At 50.9% G+C, this 16,382-nt stretch overlaps 1 protein-coding gene across 2 annotated transcripts; it reads left to right on the forward strand.

The window, feature by feature from the left end:
• The first annotated feature begins 171 nt into the window (after positions 1–171).
• Positions 172–15,375, forward strand: LOC113405025 (zinc finger protein 821). 2 transcript variants are annotated; one of them, XM_026663204.1, is made up of 6 exons: positions 172–355; positions 11,002–11,127; positions 11,294–11,442; positions 12,345–12,449; positions 13,513–13,679; positions 14,493–15,375. In XM_026663204.1, exons 1-6 carry the CDS (start codon positions 316–318, stop codon positions 15,142–15,144), a joined length of 1,239 nt encoding a protein of 412 aa, XP_026518989.1. In that variant the 5' UTR covers positions 172–315; the 3' UTR covers positions 15,145–15,375. The 2 variants fall into 2 exon arrangements, with proteins under 2 accessions (XP_026518989.1, XP_026518988.1); XM_026663203.1 differs by lacking the exon at positions 172–355 and having other exon boundaries at positions 10,795–11,127.
• The last annotated feature ends 1,007 nt before the right edge of the window (positions 15,376–16,382 follow it).

The following is a 16,382-nucleotide window of genomic DNA, read 5'->3' on the forward strand; positions in this document are numbered from 1 at the left end:
CTGGGGGGGTGATGGGCTGGTTCCCTGTGTGTTGCTGCTTGTCCTGGTGAGCAGGGGCCTTGCTGGGCTGGGTGAGTTTGCCTGCAGTCAGTTACTTAGCCGGTGCCCGGAGGGATTGCAGGATGAGCCCTGCGTGCACAGCGGGGTGATCCTTACTCTGGGGTTAGCTTGGAAGGCCGGGGGGCAGAGCCAGCCACCTGAGTGAGTTTGGCCGGGGACTTCGAGGGATTCAGTGGGTTTGTGTGATGGTTCTTCTTCTCCGTAGGTGAGCCCTCTGCCGAGGGAAGGACCCCTCTGCTCCTGGGCCAGGGAATCATGTCCCGTCGGAAACAGACCACTCCTAATAAAGTGCATTGTGAGTATTGTGCCCCATGCTATGGCGGCACTCTTGCCTGGTCGCATTTCCCTGGAGTTGGGCGGGGGGGGGGGAACAGATTGGGGGATGTAGAGTTGGAATGGTCAGAGTGGTGTAGTTGTGCTCTATGAGCGTGGGAAGTTACGGCACTGGCCGCGCTCTGGCATGCGTGGCAAGGCTAGGCATGGACACGCAGCACACCTGAGTAGATGTGTTTGTGCAGGGGATGCCAGCCGCACTTAGTCATCTCATTTCACAGATGAAAGTGCCCTAGGAAATGTGGTGTTTGGCTTTTGGGCTCGGCTGGCGTTTTGGGCAGTGAAGGAAATTTTGGGCTGTGTGCTCTGAGAACATGGCTGGGTGCCAGGACCTCCTGGGTCTGATCCTTGCTCTGCCACAGACTCACTGGGTGACCTTGGACAAGTCACCTGGGCCAGGTCTGCACTACTGACCTATATCGGTATAACTATGTCGCTCAGAGGTGTGAAAAATCCACACACTCCCGGGTGATGTAGTTCTACCGACCTAACCTCCTGTGTAACACTAGGTAGTGGGAGAGCTTCTCCCATCCACATAGCTACCATCTCTCAGGGAGATGGATTAACAACACAAGGGGAGGAGCTCTCCTGTAAGCATAGGAGAATCTTCACTAAAGCGCTACAATGGCACCACTGCAGTATGTGAAGGCAAGGCTTTAGTCACGTTGTGCCTCAGTTTCCCTCCCTGCAGTGAGCTGAGAGGTGACCCTGTGTTTCTCAAGCAATGTCAAGCACCCAGCATTTGGTTACTGTTGCAGGAGTTGCAGTCACTGTGTGCGTCAGCACTGACTGTAGGCAGACACGTAGTGAGCCGTCACGGGAGCTAGGAGACAGGCACACAAACTTTCAGTGACAAAGGGGGCACTGCACAGCTCCAGCTTGTTTCTGCATGGCTGCATCAGAGTGCGGGGAGTGGAGATGTGCGGTCACCCACCCAAGAAGGATAGTTGGGGTTACACGCACCCCCGGGGCCTCGACTGAGCTCATCGACTTGTGTATCTCCTATGAGAACTGTGAAGCGGGGGATGAGAGGCTGGAGTCCTTGCTAAGAATGGAGTGACTGGTAGGAGGGCAAGACTGAGAGCAGAATGCTGCAGTTAGAACAGTCCTACCAAACGCCCCTCTTGGCTGATGCTACCACCTTGCGTGCATTTGTGTGTTTCTCTCTGCTGTCCTTATGTATGAATGAGGCAATAGAAATCTACACATGCTGCACTCTGCACAGCCAGTGGGTGTGTTTGGGGAGATTGTCACAGGGACCCTGAGATTGGGATTTGGAAAACCCCAAAAGCCCAAGAGAGGCATGGGAGGAGGAGAAGGCCTCCATGGTGGCATTGCCAGAGGTGCTAGTGGTGACTTTTGGCAGCTGCCCTGCAATTTGTACTCTCTGATTCCTATTCCTCTGTGTTTGGTTTGAGACTGGGCACAGTATAGCTGTGACTTGCTGCCTGGTGCATTAACTCTTGGGCCTTGTTTTCACAAGAGACATTTGGGGCACTAACCACTGTGTGGTCTCTCCTAGCATGCCTGTAACACACCTCGCATCCACACACACAGTGCACAGGCATTACAGCTATCATTTGGGTTAGATTTGCTTTGAGCATATGTCAAGGGAGATCAGTGGATGAGGTGAGTGACATAACAGCTCTCACAGTACAAATAGCCTTCCCCCTCCTGTCCCACAGTGCCTAGCTGGCCTGTCTGGTCTGTTTGCTGCACTCCACTGCACGGGGTGAAGTTATTCGGAAGCTAGTAATTTGTACGTATAGCACCGCACACACTGGAGTTCAGTTGTGCACTATTTTCACAGTGAACAAGATCTTCTATTTCTGCAATATCTGATTCTATCACCATGTCTCAGAGGAGACCATCATATGAACATGCTGCCAGCTGGTGTGAAGCTAACATACAGGCTCCGGTATCCATCTAGGGATAGGTGCTCTGATACCAATTGAACTTCTTCACACACAACACGTTAATGTATGACCAGGTATCTGAGCAGCTGTTTGACGTAGGCATCACCGGGAGAAGCAAGTGGTGCCACAAGAAGAAAAAGGGACTGAAAGGCCTATGCAACATGACCCAGGACAATAACAGTCTCTCCAGCTCAGGATGGAAAACTGACCCCTTTTATAATGAGCGGCACCGAACTGTTGGGACTCACCCATCCACCCAGCCTGCAGAGAGCCCAGGAGTGCCATGCAGAGCACTTGTGACGGACAAGGAGCATCAGCTCCAAGAACTGGGTGAACTGTCAGTATGAGGAGTCAGAATGGGAGACGACAGGCGTATTACAGGGATCTCTTCCTGGGGACGGAGATAGTTTGGGAGGAGGAGGAATTGGGCCACAGGTATGCAGCTTTTTATTGTACTATCTACCACCGGGGTCTGATTTTGCGGGTTGGGGGCTGGAGAAGAGTTTTCTGTAATGTTCTGAACGCCGCCATTGATGATTGTAAATGGGCAGATACAGGCTCACAAGAGGGAAGAAGTGTTCACCACTTCCCCGCTCCACTAGTCCCTGTTCTCTCCTCATTCAGCCACACTGGGATGTTTGGCAGCTGCAAGTCCCTCCCTTGCCTGCCCAGTTCAGTCCACCATTATTCCCCAACTGTGGCACCCCCTCATTGAAAGACCAGGGTTAGCTACATGGTCTGCTCTTCCCAGTTAGCACAGAAATACTCAGTTGCGTGGCTGCACTCAAATGGGTAGAATAGCAGGGGAAAAACTTCAGAAGAGCACAGAAACCACAATAAAAGTGAGAATGTTGTTGTTGTTTCAAGTACAGTAACTCCTCACTTAACGTCCTCCTGCTTAACGTTGTTTCGAAGTTACATCGCTGCTCCATTAGGGAACATACTCGTGTAAAGTTGTGCAATGCTCCCTTATAACGTCGTTTGGCTGACTTTACAAGGGAGCGTTGCACAAGTTCCTCTTCTCCGCCTCCTCCCTCCCTCCCAGCACTTCCCCCGCCACCAAACAGCTGTTTGGTGGCGCTTAGGACTTTCTGGGAGGGAGGGAGCAAGCGGGGAAGCTGCCCTCCCTCCCCCTCTCGGCAGACAGGACCACCCGGAATGCAGGGGCTTTAGGGGCTGCAGGGCCCTGGCTAAGGGGGCCCTGGCCTGCAGCTCTAAAGCCCCTTTCGGAATGCGGCCCTGCGAGCACGGGCCGGAGGACTCAGGAGGAGCAGGGGCAGCCGCACAGCCAGCGGCCGGAGAGAAGCGGCGCTTTCCCCTTGAAAGCGTCGCTTCTCTCCAGCCGGCTTTGAAGGGGAAAGTGCCTCTTCTCTCCAGCCGCTGGCTACATTTTTCAGGAACATAACTACAGCGTTACGTGAGGAGTTACTGTAGGCAAATATCAAGTACTATGGTCGTTGCATTTACATTTCATTGTATTGCTGCCCCTCCTGCAGGACTATGGCAACTGATTAATACACGTTTCTTATATCATTCTGTTCTGCCATTTAATGCATGAAAAACAATCCTACCTTGCAAAGTGATGCAAAAATAATACAGGCCATGATATATAAGTACACAGCCTGTTCCCTGCTGATTTGAGATACGCAGTGCAATTCTTTTAATCCAGTGGAGATACCGGGGTAGTTCAGTTTAGCCTTTATTTTCTCCCAGTTTTCAGGATTAATATCTGAAAACCTTTCCCAGCCGTCATCCAACCCTGCAGTCAAGTGTTGTGGTAGACATAGCTGTCCCCGAAGCTCACCCTCCCTCCATTCAGACAAGTCACCCTTCTCCTCCACGCCAACAGTTCTGCTACAGAGCTCAAGCGTTTCCTCCTGCTCAGATGTTGCTTTTCTTTTTGTGCCCAGGACCCTTTGCAAAATGATGTTTTTGATGTTCTGCAATAAGTAATGTTTGCTAGCTGGATTCCAGTGACCACCTCCTGGCCCCATTCCCTTCATCTCATTAGCATGTTAATCCTCCCTCCCCACCCACCCATATTCTTATAAGTGGGGTGAGAATTCTGCTATATCTTTAACAGCTCTGGGTGGAGGAAGAAAGCGCCTCGCTTTCAGTTCCAAACTGAACATAAATGGTCACTTGTACCAAATCCCTTGATACTAGGAGAGCTAGATGGGCTATTGCTGTGGTTATTAACTTCCCTTTCTTTTTTTTCATTTCAGTGCCTTTACAGCCATATGGACATGCCCGAACAGGGATGGGCAGGTGCATTAGCTCCCCGCTGAGCAAGTTTCAGGTCCTGGAAAAGGAAGTGCGGAGAAGACCTGTGTGAACAGGGACTCTGGCCCCTCCTTGAACTTGTACAAGTATTTAAAGAGGCTCCTCTCAGAACTCGTGTAGGCTGAGCAGGACAGGGGACTTACGTAAGGCTTTTGCCAGAGCGCGAGAGATGTGAATGGAGGAGGCAGGGCCCAGAGGGGCAGGGCTCAGGAAAAACTGCTTGCCAAGTTGGCACCATCTGGTCTTGGCAGCCATGCCTTCCCCTCGTGCCCAACACCACTGGGGCCCTGTACCACCACAGCCATTCTCAGGCACCCCACTCTTTTACAAGACTCTGGAAAGGAGAACTGGAGCCCAAAAGCAAGGCACTATCAGGAACCTCAGCATGCTCGCTCTAGCCGGTTGTGGTGTAACTCTGGTGACTTGTTTTAGTATTGCAGCAGACCTGCAGCCTTGTTTGTATTTAATAAAGTTGTGGAAAAGCATCTGTGATTTCAGTACCCAGCACACTGTCCTTTATCCCTACAAGCCACAACACCACCAACGCAGGAGCTATATGAATGCACACAAACAACGAGAGGAAAATCCCACCACCACCACATCACAAGTCCCTGGACTGGTGCGTCTGGCCTGTCTGTACCCCAACAGTGCACTTCTCCATCAGTCCCCTGAGAGGCTAGGTCAGTGTAATAGGGTCGGAGCTTAATGAGGGGTCTAAAAAAGTAGTGTAACATTGAATTCCCTCTCCCCAGTTCCACACAGGCACTTAAGATGCATGTGCTCCTGGACTGTGTGATATGGGCAGAATGCTGAGAGTCTGCAGCACTGCCATGACTGTCTGTCTAGTCCAGCTGGGAGTGGTGCTGCCTCCTTCCTCCACTGCTCCTGCAAGTAACCACCTTGGTTTCACATGTGATCTGCAGAAAGGCAGCAGGCAGCTGTTAGCACGACATCACTCATGGAGACTGAGGTTGATATTATTCAGAGGAAGAGTCCCTCTCTGCACACTCCTGCAAAGCCCCGTGCTTAGGAGAATCCTGATGTCACACACTTGGTCCAGTCACATTACATATGTGTTCAGGACCCCACGGTAAGGCCCACATCCCCATGGGCTAGGCTGGGAGGGACATGTCCCACCAATAGTGCCTGATTATAGGAATAGGAACCCTAATGATTTGACTCCTTTAGTGATCTCTGGTACATTCTCCACCTTGCTCTCATACCCTTGCTGCCCCCCACAGACATATGAGTCTAGCATGGTTCCCTGCTCACTAGTAATAATCCAGGAGAGCAATTTACCATAGGAGAATGAGGATTTTATGGTCATAATCTGTTGGAACCAGCTCCCCACAAGTGCTGAAATTCTGCGTTCTTTGCTGCTTGCCTCAGGTCTCTCGTACCTTGGTCCTGCCAGTCTGAGGTTGAGATTGGGACTCAAAAGGACAGAAGCAGCACTCCACCCAATCGAAATCATTCTCCAGCACTATTTGGAATCATCCACTGGGTGAGGGTGTACGTGACTGGGAACTGCTGCTTTCAGACACAGGCCCCACCACACTATCCTTTGCTACCTTGCCTCACACACCTAATAATTGCTTTCCAAAAACTCCAGGAGAAACCTTCCTTGTTGAGCGTGCAGCCTCGGCTCCATTTCTGACAAAAGAATTAGGAAATTATGCTGGCAACCAGAGGCTTTTGGGAATTTACCAGGGGATTATGGGAATTTGACCTCCTTTCCCATAATTCCCCTGGAATTGCTGAAGGCTTTTTGAACTCTCACAACTCACGGCTTCATCAAGCATGCCAGGGACTGTGGGACAGGTAGTGAGAAGGCAGGGCAAGTGTGGACGTGGGACAAAACTGTAAGTGAAACAGCTGCCTAATATGGACATGCTCTGTCATTGATACTTATGATGGTGGCTATCCCAATGAAGTTTTTTAACTATGGGGACACCAGCCATAGCTTCAGATTTAAAGCGAGTTTTGCACTTAAATTTCTTTATGTACAGTGCATCTTCTCCAAAATTACAGCATTTACTCTGAGTTTGTTACTGAATTTCCTGAGTATTTACAAATAAAGCCAACAATTAGTTTGGGTTAAAATGGATTTAAAAATTAGTCCCTTGAAAAATGTAACACCTCGTGTCAGGTTTTTGTTCATCCCAAACAATCTCAGCTCGAAATCTGCACAAGATTGGCAGAGAGGTGAAGCATGGTCTGGGGCAATGAGTAGTTTGTGTGGGATTAATGTTCTCTGTACAGAGAGGCTGATGAATCAAAGAACTGCCCTATGTCAGCATGGCTGCCATCTCCTATTCTCAGTAGGACTAAGGCCATGACATGCCCTCAATTAAGATACACTTCTCAAAATGGCCAGTATCTCCCATTGTTCTCACTGAGGCTGTCCTTAGCACAAATGCCTACCGCTGCCTAGCATTTTTGCTTCCTGATAGTATGGGGAGTCACCATTTTCCTGGAGGGCAGCTTGGCTTCACTTCCATTGGGAACAAAGGATGGCAGTGACCATATTTGCTGCGGGCAGCCAGTGTCCTCAGTCCTGTTGAGAACAGGCCATTTTGAAAAGGGGAGCTGTGTATGAGTTTCTTAGCAGGATAATTTTTCAGGTATGAAGAATAACACAAAGAATGACAGTGCTAAATATTTATTTTCAAAAGCTACCTGTTACATCAAATCTACTCAGCTGAGAGGCTAGGAGGGAGAACTGATGAGGACAGGAAAACACAGGAGTTTGGGCGGGGGGCATGTGGTGAACTGCAGGGAAGATGAATTTGGCATGTGTGGATAGGAGAATGTAGCAAACAGGATGGGGGGGGAACACTAGGGTATGCGCTCCAGCTGCTTTGTGCTGCTCTGACAATGCAAAGAAGCTGTAAGCGCAGCTTAACCAGCCACTGTGCCCCAGCTGCTTTGTACTGCTCTATAGTGATGTAAAGCAGCCAGAGCACACCCGTAAATCTGGCCTGACAGGTTAGTTAGAAAAACAGCAACAACTTCAAATCATTAGAAATAGCCCATGGAAGCATTTTTGTTGGGTTTGGAACTTTTTAATAATTTAACAAAGAAATTCACAGACAAAAGCTAGATTAAAATGGAGTTAAGGTCTCATGTTACGGTGCATGACAGTAATTTAGGGTAAAATACATATACAGGGATGTTGTAATTACCCTAAAATCAGGCATTATAAACCCAGGAAATTCAGACTTTGGGTTAAATTTAAGAGACAGCTAAACATGTTAAGTTCTGGAAATGCACAGGTAAGGCACCCAAATAACCTTAACTCTGCCCCCTAGTGACACCATGAAGGGGGATAAACGAGAAAATATCATGTGTCTTTAACAATCAATCTATTTAATCCACTGGTTCTCAACCAGGGGTATGTGTACCCCTGGGAGTACACAGAGGTTTTCCAGGGAGTACATCAGCTCATCTAGATATTTGCCTAGTTTTACAACAGGAAACATAAAAAGCACTAGCGAAATCAGTACAAACTAAACTTTCATACAGACAATGACTTGTTTATACTGCTCTGTATGCTATACACTGAACTGTAAGTACAATATTTATATTCTGATTTATTTATTTTATCATTATATGGTAAAAATGAGAAAGTCAGCAATTTTTCAGTAACAGTGAGCTGTGACACTTTTGTATTTTTATGTCTGATTTTGTAAGCAAGTAGTTTTTAAGTGGGTGAAACTTGGGGGTACGCAAGACAAATCAGACTCCTGAAAGGGGTACAGTCATCTGGAAAGGTTGAGAGCCACTGATTTAATCTAATGTGTGATCTCAAGCATTAAAAGGCACTTCTGAGAATGATCTGATCATTGCATAGGGTCACTGCAGGGCAAAGTTAAAGTTGTGTTGGGACCCTACCAGTGCATTTCCAGACCGTATCATGGTTGGTGTTCTTTTAAATGTAACCCTAACTCTGAACGTCTGAGCTTATAGTGCCTGATTTGGGGCTAATTACAACATTATTGTGACATCTTTTACCCTAAATTACTGATATGCAATCTCAACCTTAACTCCATTTTTGCATGTTTTTTGTCAGATAATCAGGGTGGATAAAAATCAATCCTTCATTTAAAAAAATATTATTTTTGTTAGATTTTGCATTTAAATAGAGATTTTCTTTTAAAAAATAAACCTATTTGAATTATGATAACGTATATTGAGGCCTAAACTTACAATAACCTACTCAGATAGTTTAAATTAAATAAAAAGCATTCAAGCCGTATCTGTTTGCTGCCGAAATGTTAAGGAAAGTTATCACTGAATTGGTAGCAGTTGCTGGCTAAGCATGGGGAACCAGAGTCTAATGCTAAACTAGCTTTTGACAGCAGCAGCCTCATCTACAGGTGCAGAGAGAATATTTTCTTCATTTCAGTTTATTCAGCTAGTTCAGTTCAGTGACTTCAAAGTTGAGCACCAGCTAGGAGTTGAACTGGCAGGAAAGTTTGTTTTCCTCGTCCAGTCAATGAATACAAATGAGGTGTGAGTGGGTGAGAGCTACTGGTTCTGAAATCTTGAAGGCCAGATGCCCAGATCCTCAAGGTGTTTAGGCGCCTGGCTACCATTAGTGTCGTGGCAGGGAAGCGCCATGAGTGGGATTCACAATGGGACAGAGAGGTTGCAACACTCCGTCACGCTGCACAGGACCAAGGCTGCGATCCGTAGAGCTGAGTTAGGTGCCGGGGCCTCTATACAATCCATGGGGCGAGAGAGGCCTAAGAACGGGAGCCACAGAAGCCAGCGCACCAGGCAAGGGGCTGCCTAAGGGCGATGCGCAAGGGTGTGTGCTAAGCCCCCATCCCTCTTTGGAGAAAGGTGCCTCAGCCCAGGCTGCAGCTAGCGAGCCGTGAACAGAACCCTGCAGCCAGGCAGCGTTGGTGCTGAAGGGGTTTCTTGCGGGAATGAGGTAGGCACCTCATGGTGTCACACAAAGTGGAGACTGGTGGGGGAGAAATACTGAAAGAGTGATCGGAGCAGGGGGAGTGGCCCAGGGTCTGTTAGCTCTCTCATTCCCATGCTCTTGCTGGAGTATCTGTGGCGACCAAGTCAGCCCCGTATCAGAATAACCCATAGCTCAGCGGTGAGAGCGCTATCTGGAGCGGTAGCAGAGCCCTGTGCAAGTCCTTTCTCTTCCCCTGGTTCATGGAACGCCCTGGGGCTGGGTGTGAGACAGGCACCCAGACGCCTAGTGGGAGACAGCAGTGCACATGCCCCAAGGCAGAGACTTTGGTGCCAAGTGAGTTTAGGCACCTACAGAGTTTGATGGGAGTTTTGTGGATCACAGTGGAGCCAAACCCGGCACTTGGGCAGGTCCCCCTGAGGCTTAGGCACGTAAGTGCTTTTGTGGCTCTGGGCCCCGGTCAGATCACTGCAGTAACTGCCGCTAATACGGCCTTTCATAGACCCAGTGGAGATGCCAAACAGGGTTTGAGAAATTCATTGTTCCCAGTGTATCTAGCACATTTCAGGTAGTTCTGTTTAGCTAATGAGATACAAGTCTTAGTTTCCAAGGCCAGAGGGGACCCGGTGCTCAAGTAGTCTTACTGCCAGCATAACACAGGCCACAGCACTTCCCCAAAATAATCCCCCTGGACATACGGCGTCTTTTAGAACAACGTCACAATGCTGAGTCTGTGCATTTGTAATTGCATTCCAATTTCCATCCAAATGCAGCTTGACACAGCTCACCAGGAAAACAGATCATCCAAGAAATGTAGCACTTGCCGTTTGCTAACAAAATATAAAACATGTAACCATTAAGAATCTGACTAAGCTGTAAAATTGCTTAAATGTGTAAAGAGAGCACATCCTGCTGCTTAGCAGAAACCTGCCGAATCTAGTGGAACAGCTACATTTAGCTGCAAATCAACGTTTTAATGGTTACCAACCACTGAGAATCAACCTTTTTTTAAAAAAAAAATTAATTACAAATACAAAACAAGATTAAAAACCAATTATTTACATCAGTCCCCCTGCTGGCAGCGTGGCCATGTGGTGAAAGCACACTCTGTCGGGCCCATCTGGCTGTGGCGTGAGCATACCTTGGGCTAGAAGAGGGTTTCTGTCGGCTCTGTGTGCCAGGCCGGGGATGTAGGGAGAGGATGGGCAGGGCGCAGTGTGTTTTTGGTGGGGAGGGGTGACTGGGGGCAGGAGTTTGTCACTACCAGCTTCTAACAATTAGCCCCACGCTAAGCAGGCACAAGGGTGTTGGTGCCCTGGGGCAGGACAGTGCAGAGCTTTCAACAGATTCTTGCTTGAGGCTGATAAGAGCAGGTGTGTCTGAGCAGCTTGGTGCCTGAATGTAGCTCCTGGAAGAACATGCTGAAGAGTGCGCTGGAAACGCAGCCTCTGACTGTTCTGTCTTTGTGGCTGCCAGGGGAGCAGGTCTTCGCAGGGCTGGAGGAGCAAGCCCGCCAGGCCATGATGAAAAGTGACTTTCCTGGAGCCTTTGGAGACCAGCGGCCAACAATTCACCAGCTGCAGGATCAGGACTCCAGCAGCAGTGAGTTCAGCACCTTCGGGTAATGGATGGAGGAGACTGACTGTGGGGATGGTTGGAGGGTGCAGAGTGTGTGTACACTTGGATGAGTCCTGTAGCTATTGACTGTTTTAGGGGCTGGCCTTAAGCTGCTGCGTAGGGCCTCAAGTGATTGGTTTGTGTGTTCCAGGTGACAGCGAGGGTGAGGAAGAGGAGACCACGCAGGATGAAGTCTCTTCGCACACTTCGGAGGAGGATGGCACAATGGTGAAAGTGAAAAAGGAATTAGAAAATGCAGAGCAGCCTGTAGCTGGAAACCAACGGATTGGAGAAAATGAGGCAAGCAGTTCACTCCCTTGCAGGACGTTCTGGCAGCTCCCCAGAATGGAGGTGCTTGGGCACCTACTCAGGTCTGGCTCAGTTTTCTTTATGGGGAGTGGTGCTATGTATCTTGCCTTCTCCAAACACGGGCCAAGGCATGTAGGCTACTGTTCTGGGAGCTCTCGGACTGCCAGGAGCAGCCGCTCTGGGGTAGGGGACAGAAGGGGGGGCAGAGGGAATCTGAGCTACATCTGCTCAAGTGAGCCACTCCCAGGACATGGCACTGGACGGAGTCCTCTGCTGTCTCTCTGATCCACTTCCCTCCACCCTTGCTGTTGATTGCTGCCCAGGCCACGCAGTGCAGTTATCGCCGTCTAGGTTCCAGAATATGAAAGGGACAGGGTGGGTGAAGATATTACCTCGCTCACCTTGTGAGCCAGTCCCAAGTGTCTTCCATGTCCAATTTTTCTGCCTTGTACCACCTGTCTGCCCGGCACAGGTCAGAGAACATGGCCTACCTCACACCTCGCTGACCTGGGTCCTTGGCAGTGGGGGAACTGTTCCAGTGCCTCCGCCATGCAAACAGGAGGAAAAAGCCGACCCTATGCAGTGCCCACAAGAAACCTGTGGACTCCATGGCGCTTCTGACTCTTCTGCCTTGTGGGCTATAGAAGCTCTGTGTGGGGTCGGCTTTTTCCTCCTGTTTGCACAGAGGAGCTGGGAATAGTCCCCCCTGCCAAGGACCCGGGTCAGAACGCAGCGAGATCGGGCATATTGTCCGAGCTGTGCAGGCAGTGAGGTGATGTGAGGCAGAAGGGTTTATGGAGTGTCCTGCTGCAGTGCACGTGAGAGTGGGGTGGGCTGCGAGAAGGAAATCTCTTTTCCTGACTCTTACTGAATTGGCTTCTCCTTGTTCTTAGGTGACTGAGGATTTGAACACAGCCCCCATGCTGGGACTGTCGCAGTGCCCACTCTGCCAGCTGGAATGTGGGAGCAGAGAGCAGCTCATTGCTCACGTGTACCAGGTAGGAGACGTTTTCCTTATGAACTTAGATAACCAGGCCTCAGCCCTCTCTCGGGGTGAAAGGAACTGAAGTGATAGAAGGACCTGGAGGAGCCCTTTGCTGGCCCCGCGTTCAGACTTGACACTGGAGGAGGGACTGCAGGGTTATCCTGATTCTGATTTTGTCAGTAGCAAAGACACATTTCCAGCTGGAAAGTAATTGAAGGTGACTGTAGACGCTGCAAACCAGAATAGTGGAATCAGCCAAGCGCTCTGGAACGTGGCCTCTCTGCCGCGCCCCGTCTCACAACTCTAGGGGCTGACCTCAGCTAATTTCAGCCCCGGTTGGGAATCTCCAGCTGTTTTCAAACTAGGCACAGAAACTGCTTTGCAGTGTGCATTGGGGCAAGACCCATCCTGCTGGCCTAGCCAGTCCTGTCATGGGTCCCACCTATCGAAACAGCTGCTCTTTCACAGAGAGCTGCAGCTCTGCACCAGGCCAGCCCTTGCTGGGGCCCCCCACCAGGTTAGTGTTTGTACAACTAGTAATGAAACACTTTCCTGCCCCAAACCAGCAGCCAAGGGCAGCCCCTTTGGTATGACAGAAAAAAGTCACCCCTTCTGTAGGCCTTTCATTCTAACCCAGTCTCAGTTCCCAGTTGCCGTTTACGTGAGGCTGGTTTTGCATGCACATGTTTGCAGGCACCTTCCCTAAGTGAGCTCGATCACGCTTTATACAGAGGAAGCGCTCCCTCAGCTGCAGCAGTGAATACTGCAAGTAGACTTGTCCAGGCCCTTCCGCTCCAAGGGCCTGAGCCCTAACTGCCTCCTCATGCACTGACATGCAGCCGTAAACAAGCTTCACCTCCCATAACCAACATGCCTACCACTGCAGTTCATTCTCAAGGACTTGGGCTTTGCCCGGGAACCTACAGACAAAGGTTCTGGTGGTAGCAACAGAGGCAAGCCAAGTACCAAACCACGGGGAGGAGCTGAAAGATTTCTCCATACCCACCGAGCATTTAACAGGCAGAGCAGGCTTTCTGGGCAGTTTGGTCACTGAAAACCTAGGGCTTGTTTTGCAGCACACTGCAGCTGTGGTCAGCGCCAAGAGCTACATGTGTCCGGTGTGTGGCAGAGCCCTCAGCTCCCCAGGGTCCCTGGGGCGACACCTCCTGATCCACTCAGAGGACCAACTGTCAAACTGTGCAGTGTGTGGGGCGCACTTCACCAGCCATGCCACATTCAACAGGTGAGACTTTCCTCCCGCTTCGGTTGGGGTTGCATGCAGACATGTCAGGCCCCGAGAGTCACAATTAGCAGGGCTGCTTCAGGTGAAGCCACCGGATTGATCACCTCAGCCTTTGGAGACTGGAGTAAAACATTAACTGCTGCTACCCTGCACTTGAGGGAGAGCTGGAACTATTCCCCAAGGGAGCCTACTTCCAGCTGTCCCTCGCCACAGGCAGATCCAGAGTCTGTGCTCAGGGCTAGAACTCCCTGACCATGCTGTCTAGAACTGGCTCCCTAAGTCCTAGACCAAGCCACGCAGAGCCCTACAGGAAAGCAGTGTTGTTTCCTTTACTCTAGAAATTCCAGTGTCTGGTGGAGCACTAGAGCCAAGCTCAGTCCCATGCTGTTCCCCTGCCCTTTGTCCTTCCTGGAGGAATCGTCGTGGGCACTGAGTCTCCGGGCAGGGCAGCTGGCTCTGAGGCTCTGGACTCAGGTAACCCTGGCTCTGGTGGATGAGCTGTTCAGTAGCAGAATTACAACTGAAGCATGAAATCCAAAGGTGCCAGGGCTGGAGCATCTGAGCGGCTAACTGGGTAATTCCTGAATTCAGTCTCCCCAGCCTTAATTCATTGCTGACATTGTCCCCACACCCTTTACGTGGGGGCTCCTGGCAAATGTGTCCAGGTATGTTAACATCACCAAAGCCCTTGATGCACACCTCCATCGTGGGCTGTTAGTGGTTGGGCCATTGCCTCTCCCCTGTGCGGGGGGCTCCCTGCAGGGCACACTGTGTCAGCAGGAGATCCTTGATTCTGTTCTTTCTGCTTTCCAGTGAGAAACTGCCAGAAGTGATAGCAGATTCCTTGCCCACCCCGCACAGCGAGGGCCCTTCCGGTGCTGAGGAGAAGGACGTTGCCTTTAACCCCCCTGTGTATCCTGCGGGCATCCTCCTAGTGTGCAACAACTGTGCTGCCTATCGGAAGCTGCTGGAGGCACAGGCTCCTGGCGTGCGCAAGTGGGCGCTTCGCCGGCAGAACGAGCCACTGGAAGTGCGGCTTCAGCGCCTGGAGCGGGAGCGCACGGCCAAGAAGAGCCGGCGGGACAACGAGACGCCAGAGGAGCGGGAGGTGAGGCGCATGCGGGACCGAGAGGCTAAACGCCTGCAGCGCATGCAAGAGACAGATGAACAGCGGGCGAGGCGGCTGCAGAGGGACCGGGAGGCCATGAGACTGAAACGTGCTAATGAGACCCCGGAGAAGCGGCAGGCTCGGCTCATCCGGGAGCGCGAGGCCAAGAGGCTCAAGCGGCGCCTGGAGAAAATGGACATGATGCTTCGGGCCCAGTTTGGCCAGGACCCCTCTGCCATGGCTGCTTTGGCAGCCGAGATGAACTTCTTCCAGCTGCCAGTGAGCAATGTGGAGCTGGAAAGCCAACTGCTGGGCAAGATGGCCTTCGAGGAGCAGAGCAACAGCACGCTGCATTGAGCTGTAGCCCAACCACCGCTGCGGCTCCATGTGGCCCACAGGACGCCAGCAGCGTGGCCTCTGCCGCTGGCACCTGACTGACCCTCCCCGCCCCCACTCCTCCCACTCCAGGCAGATCTGGGCTGCTGCTGCACATGGGAATGGAGCTGGGAGGCGTCTGCTCAGGCAGCACTGGTGAGAGTGGGCTGTCGGGATACAGTCTGCTCCAGTGGCCGAGCCACAGCCGATGAACAGAGGGAAAATAAATTAATTTTATGTGTAATGAGTCACCTTCCATGCCTGTTGCTTCCTCCTGGGCTTGGACCCTTGTAGCGTAGCTGGCTGCTGCGGTTCCTTTCTGCAGGTGGAAAACCTTTCCCAAAGGGAGGGCAGCCTGGGCCTCCATTCCACCCCAAAATCCATCTGGATAGTGTGTGTGGGGTCTCTAGCAGCATGAGTAGTGGGATAGAGGACTTTGTTTGGCCACAGCACAGGGCAAATCATTCACCCGTGGGGTCTGTAAAAAGGACAGGATACCACCGACCTTCTGGGAGGGGGGCTGTAGCCACACTAACCCCGGTAGTGTTGTGACTGCCCTTTGGTTCCAGTAGCACTCATGACATGCTAGGAGAAGAGTTCATTCTGGCTCCTAGGAACTCATTTTAAGCAGACGGCCTCACAGACAGGGTGGGGAAAGGGAACAACCCTAGGTAACCTGCTCCTCTGTAAGCAGCATGGCAAGAGTGGAGGGGGCCTTGCTTGTGGACTGGGGAGGGGCTTGGGGGAGGAGTTCAGAGGCTGTACCTTGCCTTGGAGAAGCTGACAGACACGGAGCATGGTGGAAACTTCAGGGTAATAGAGGGGGCTCCTGTTGCACAGACGGGGTACCACCTCCGAGGTGATGCTCTGCTCCAGTGGACCAGGCTAGGACCTAAATATGAAACTTGGCTTCAAACCCTGGTTCTGACACTGACATGCTGTGACCATGGGCAGGTCACCTCACCTCTGCACCACAATTTCCCCATCTGTAAAATGGGCCCGATTAAGGTCTGTGAAGTGCTGTATGTGCAGACTAAGGCCAGGCAGCAGCAGGGGTAGGAACTGAGCTCCTGCGTCCTAACCCTGGGCTTCATCCATGAGAGCACGTGACTTTAGGGGAGCAATACCACCACCTCTTTGTGTTATTTTCTGTTAGCATTTTTCTTTATTTCACAAGAAGCTCACTTTTTCCAGTAGTCTCGCAGCACCATTAATGTGGA

The sequence above is a fragment of the Terrapene carolina genome, unplaced genomic scaffold (genome assembly GCF_002925995.2).
Source record: "Terrapene carolina triunguis isolate 2854851 unplaced genomic scaffold, T_m_triunguis-2.0 Scaffold32862, whole genome shotgun sequence".
NCBI classification, from domain to species: domain Eukaryota; kingdom Metazoa; phylum Chordata; order Testudines; family Emydidae; genus Terrapene; species Terrapene triunguis.

Excerpts from the sequence above, each read along its gene's own strand:
- LOC113405025 (XM_026663203.1), top strand. The coding sequence starts at position 10,944 with ATGCTGAAGAGTGCGCTGGAAACGCAGCCTCTGACTGTTCTGTCTTTG. Across the intron at positions 11,128-11,293 it reads GGATCAGGACTCCAGCAGCA|GTGACAGCGAGGGTGAGGAA; the intron begins GTGAGTTCAGCA and ends TGTGTGTTCCAG. Across the intron at positions 11,443-12,344 it reads AACGGATTGGAGAAAATGAG|GTGACTGAGGATTTGAACAC; the intron begins GCAAGCAGTTCA and ends CCTTGTTCTTAG.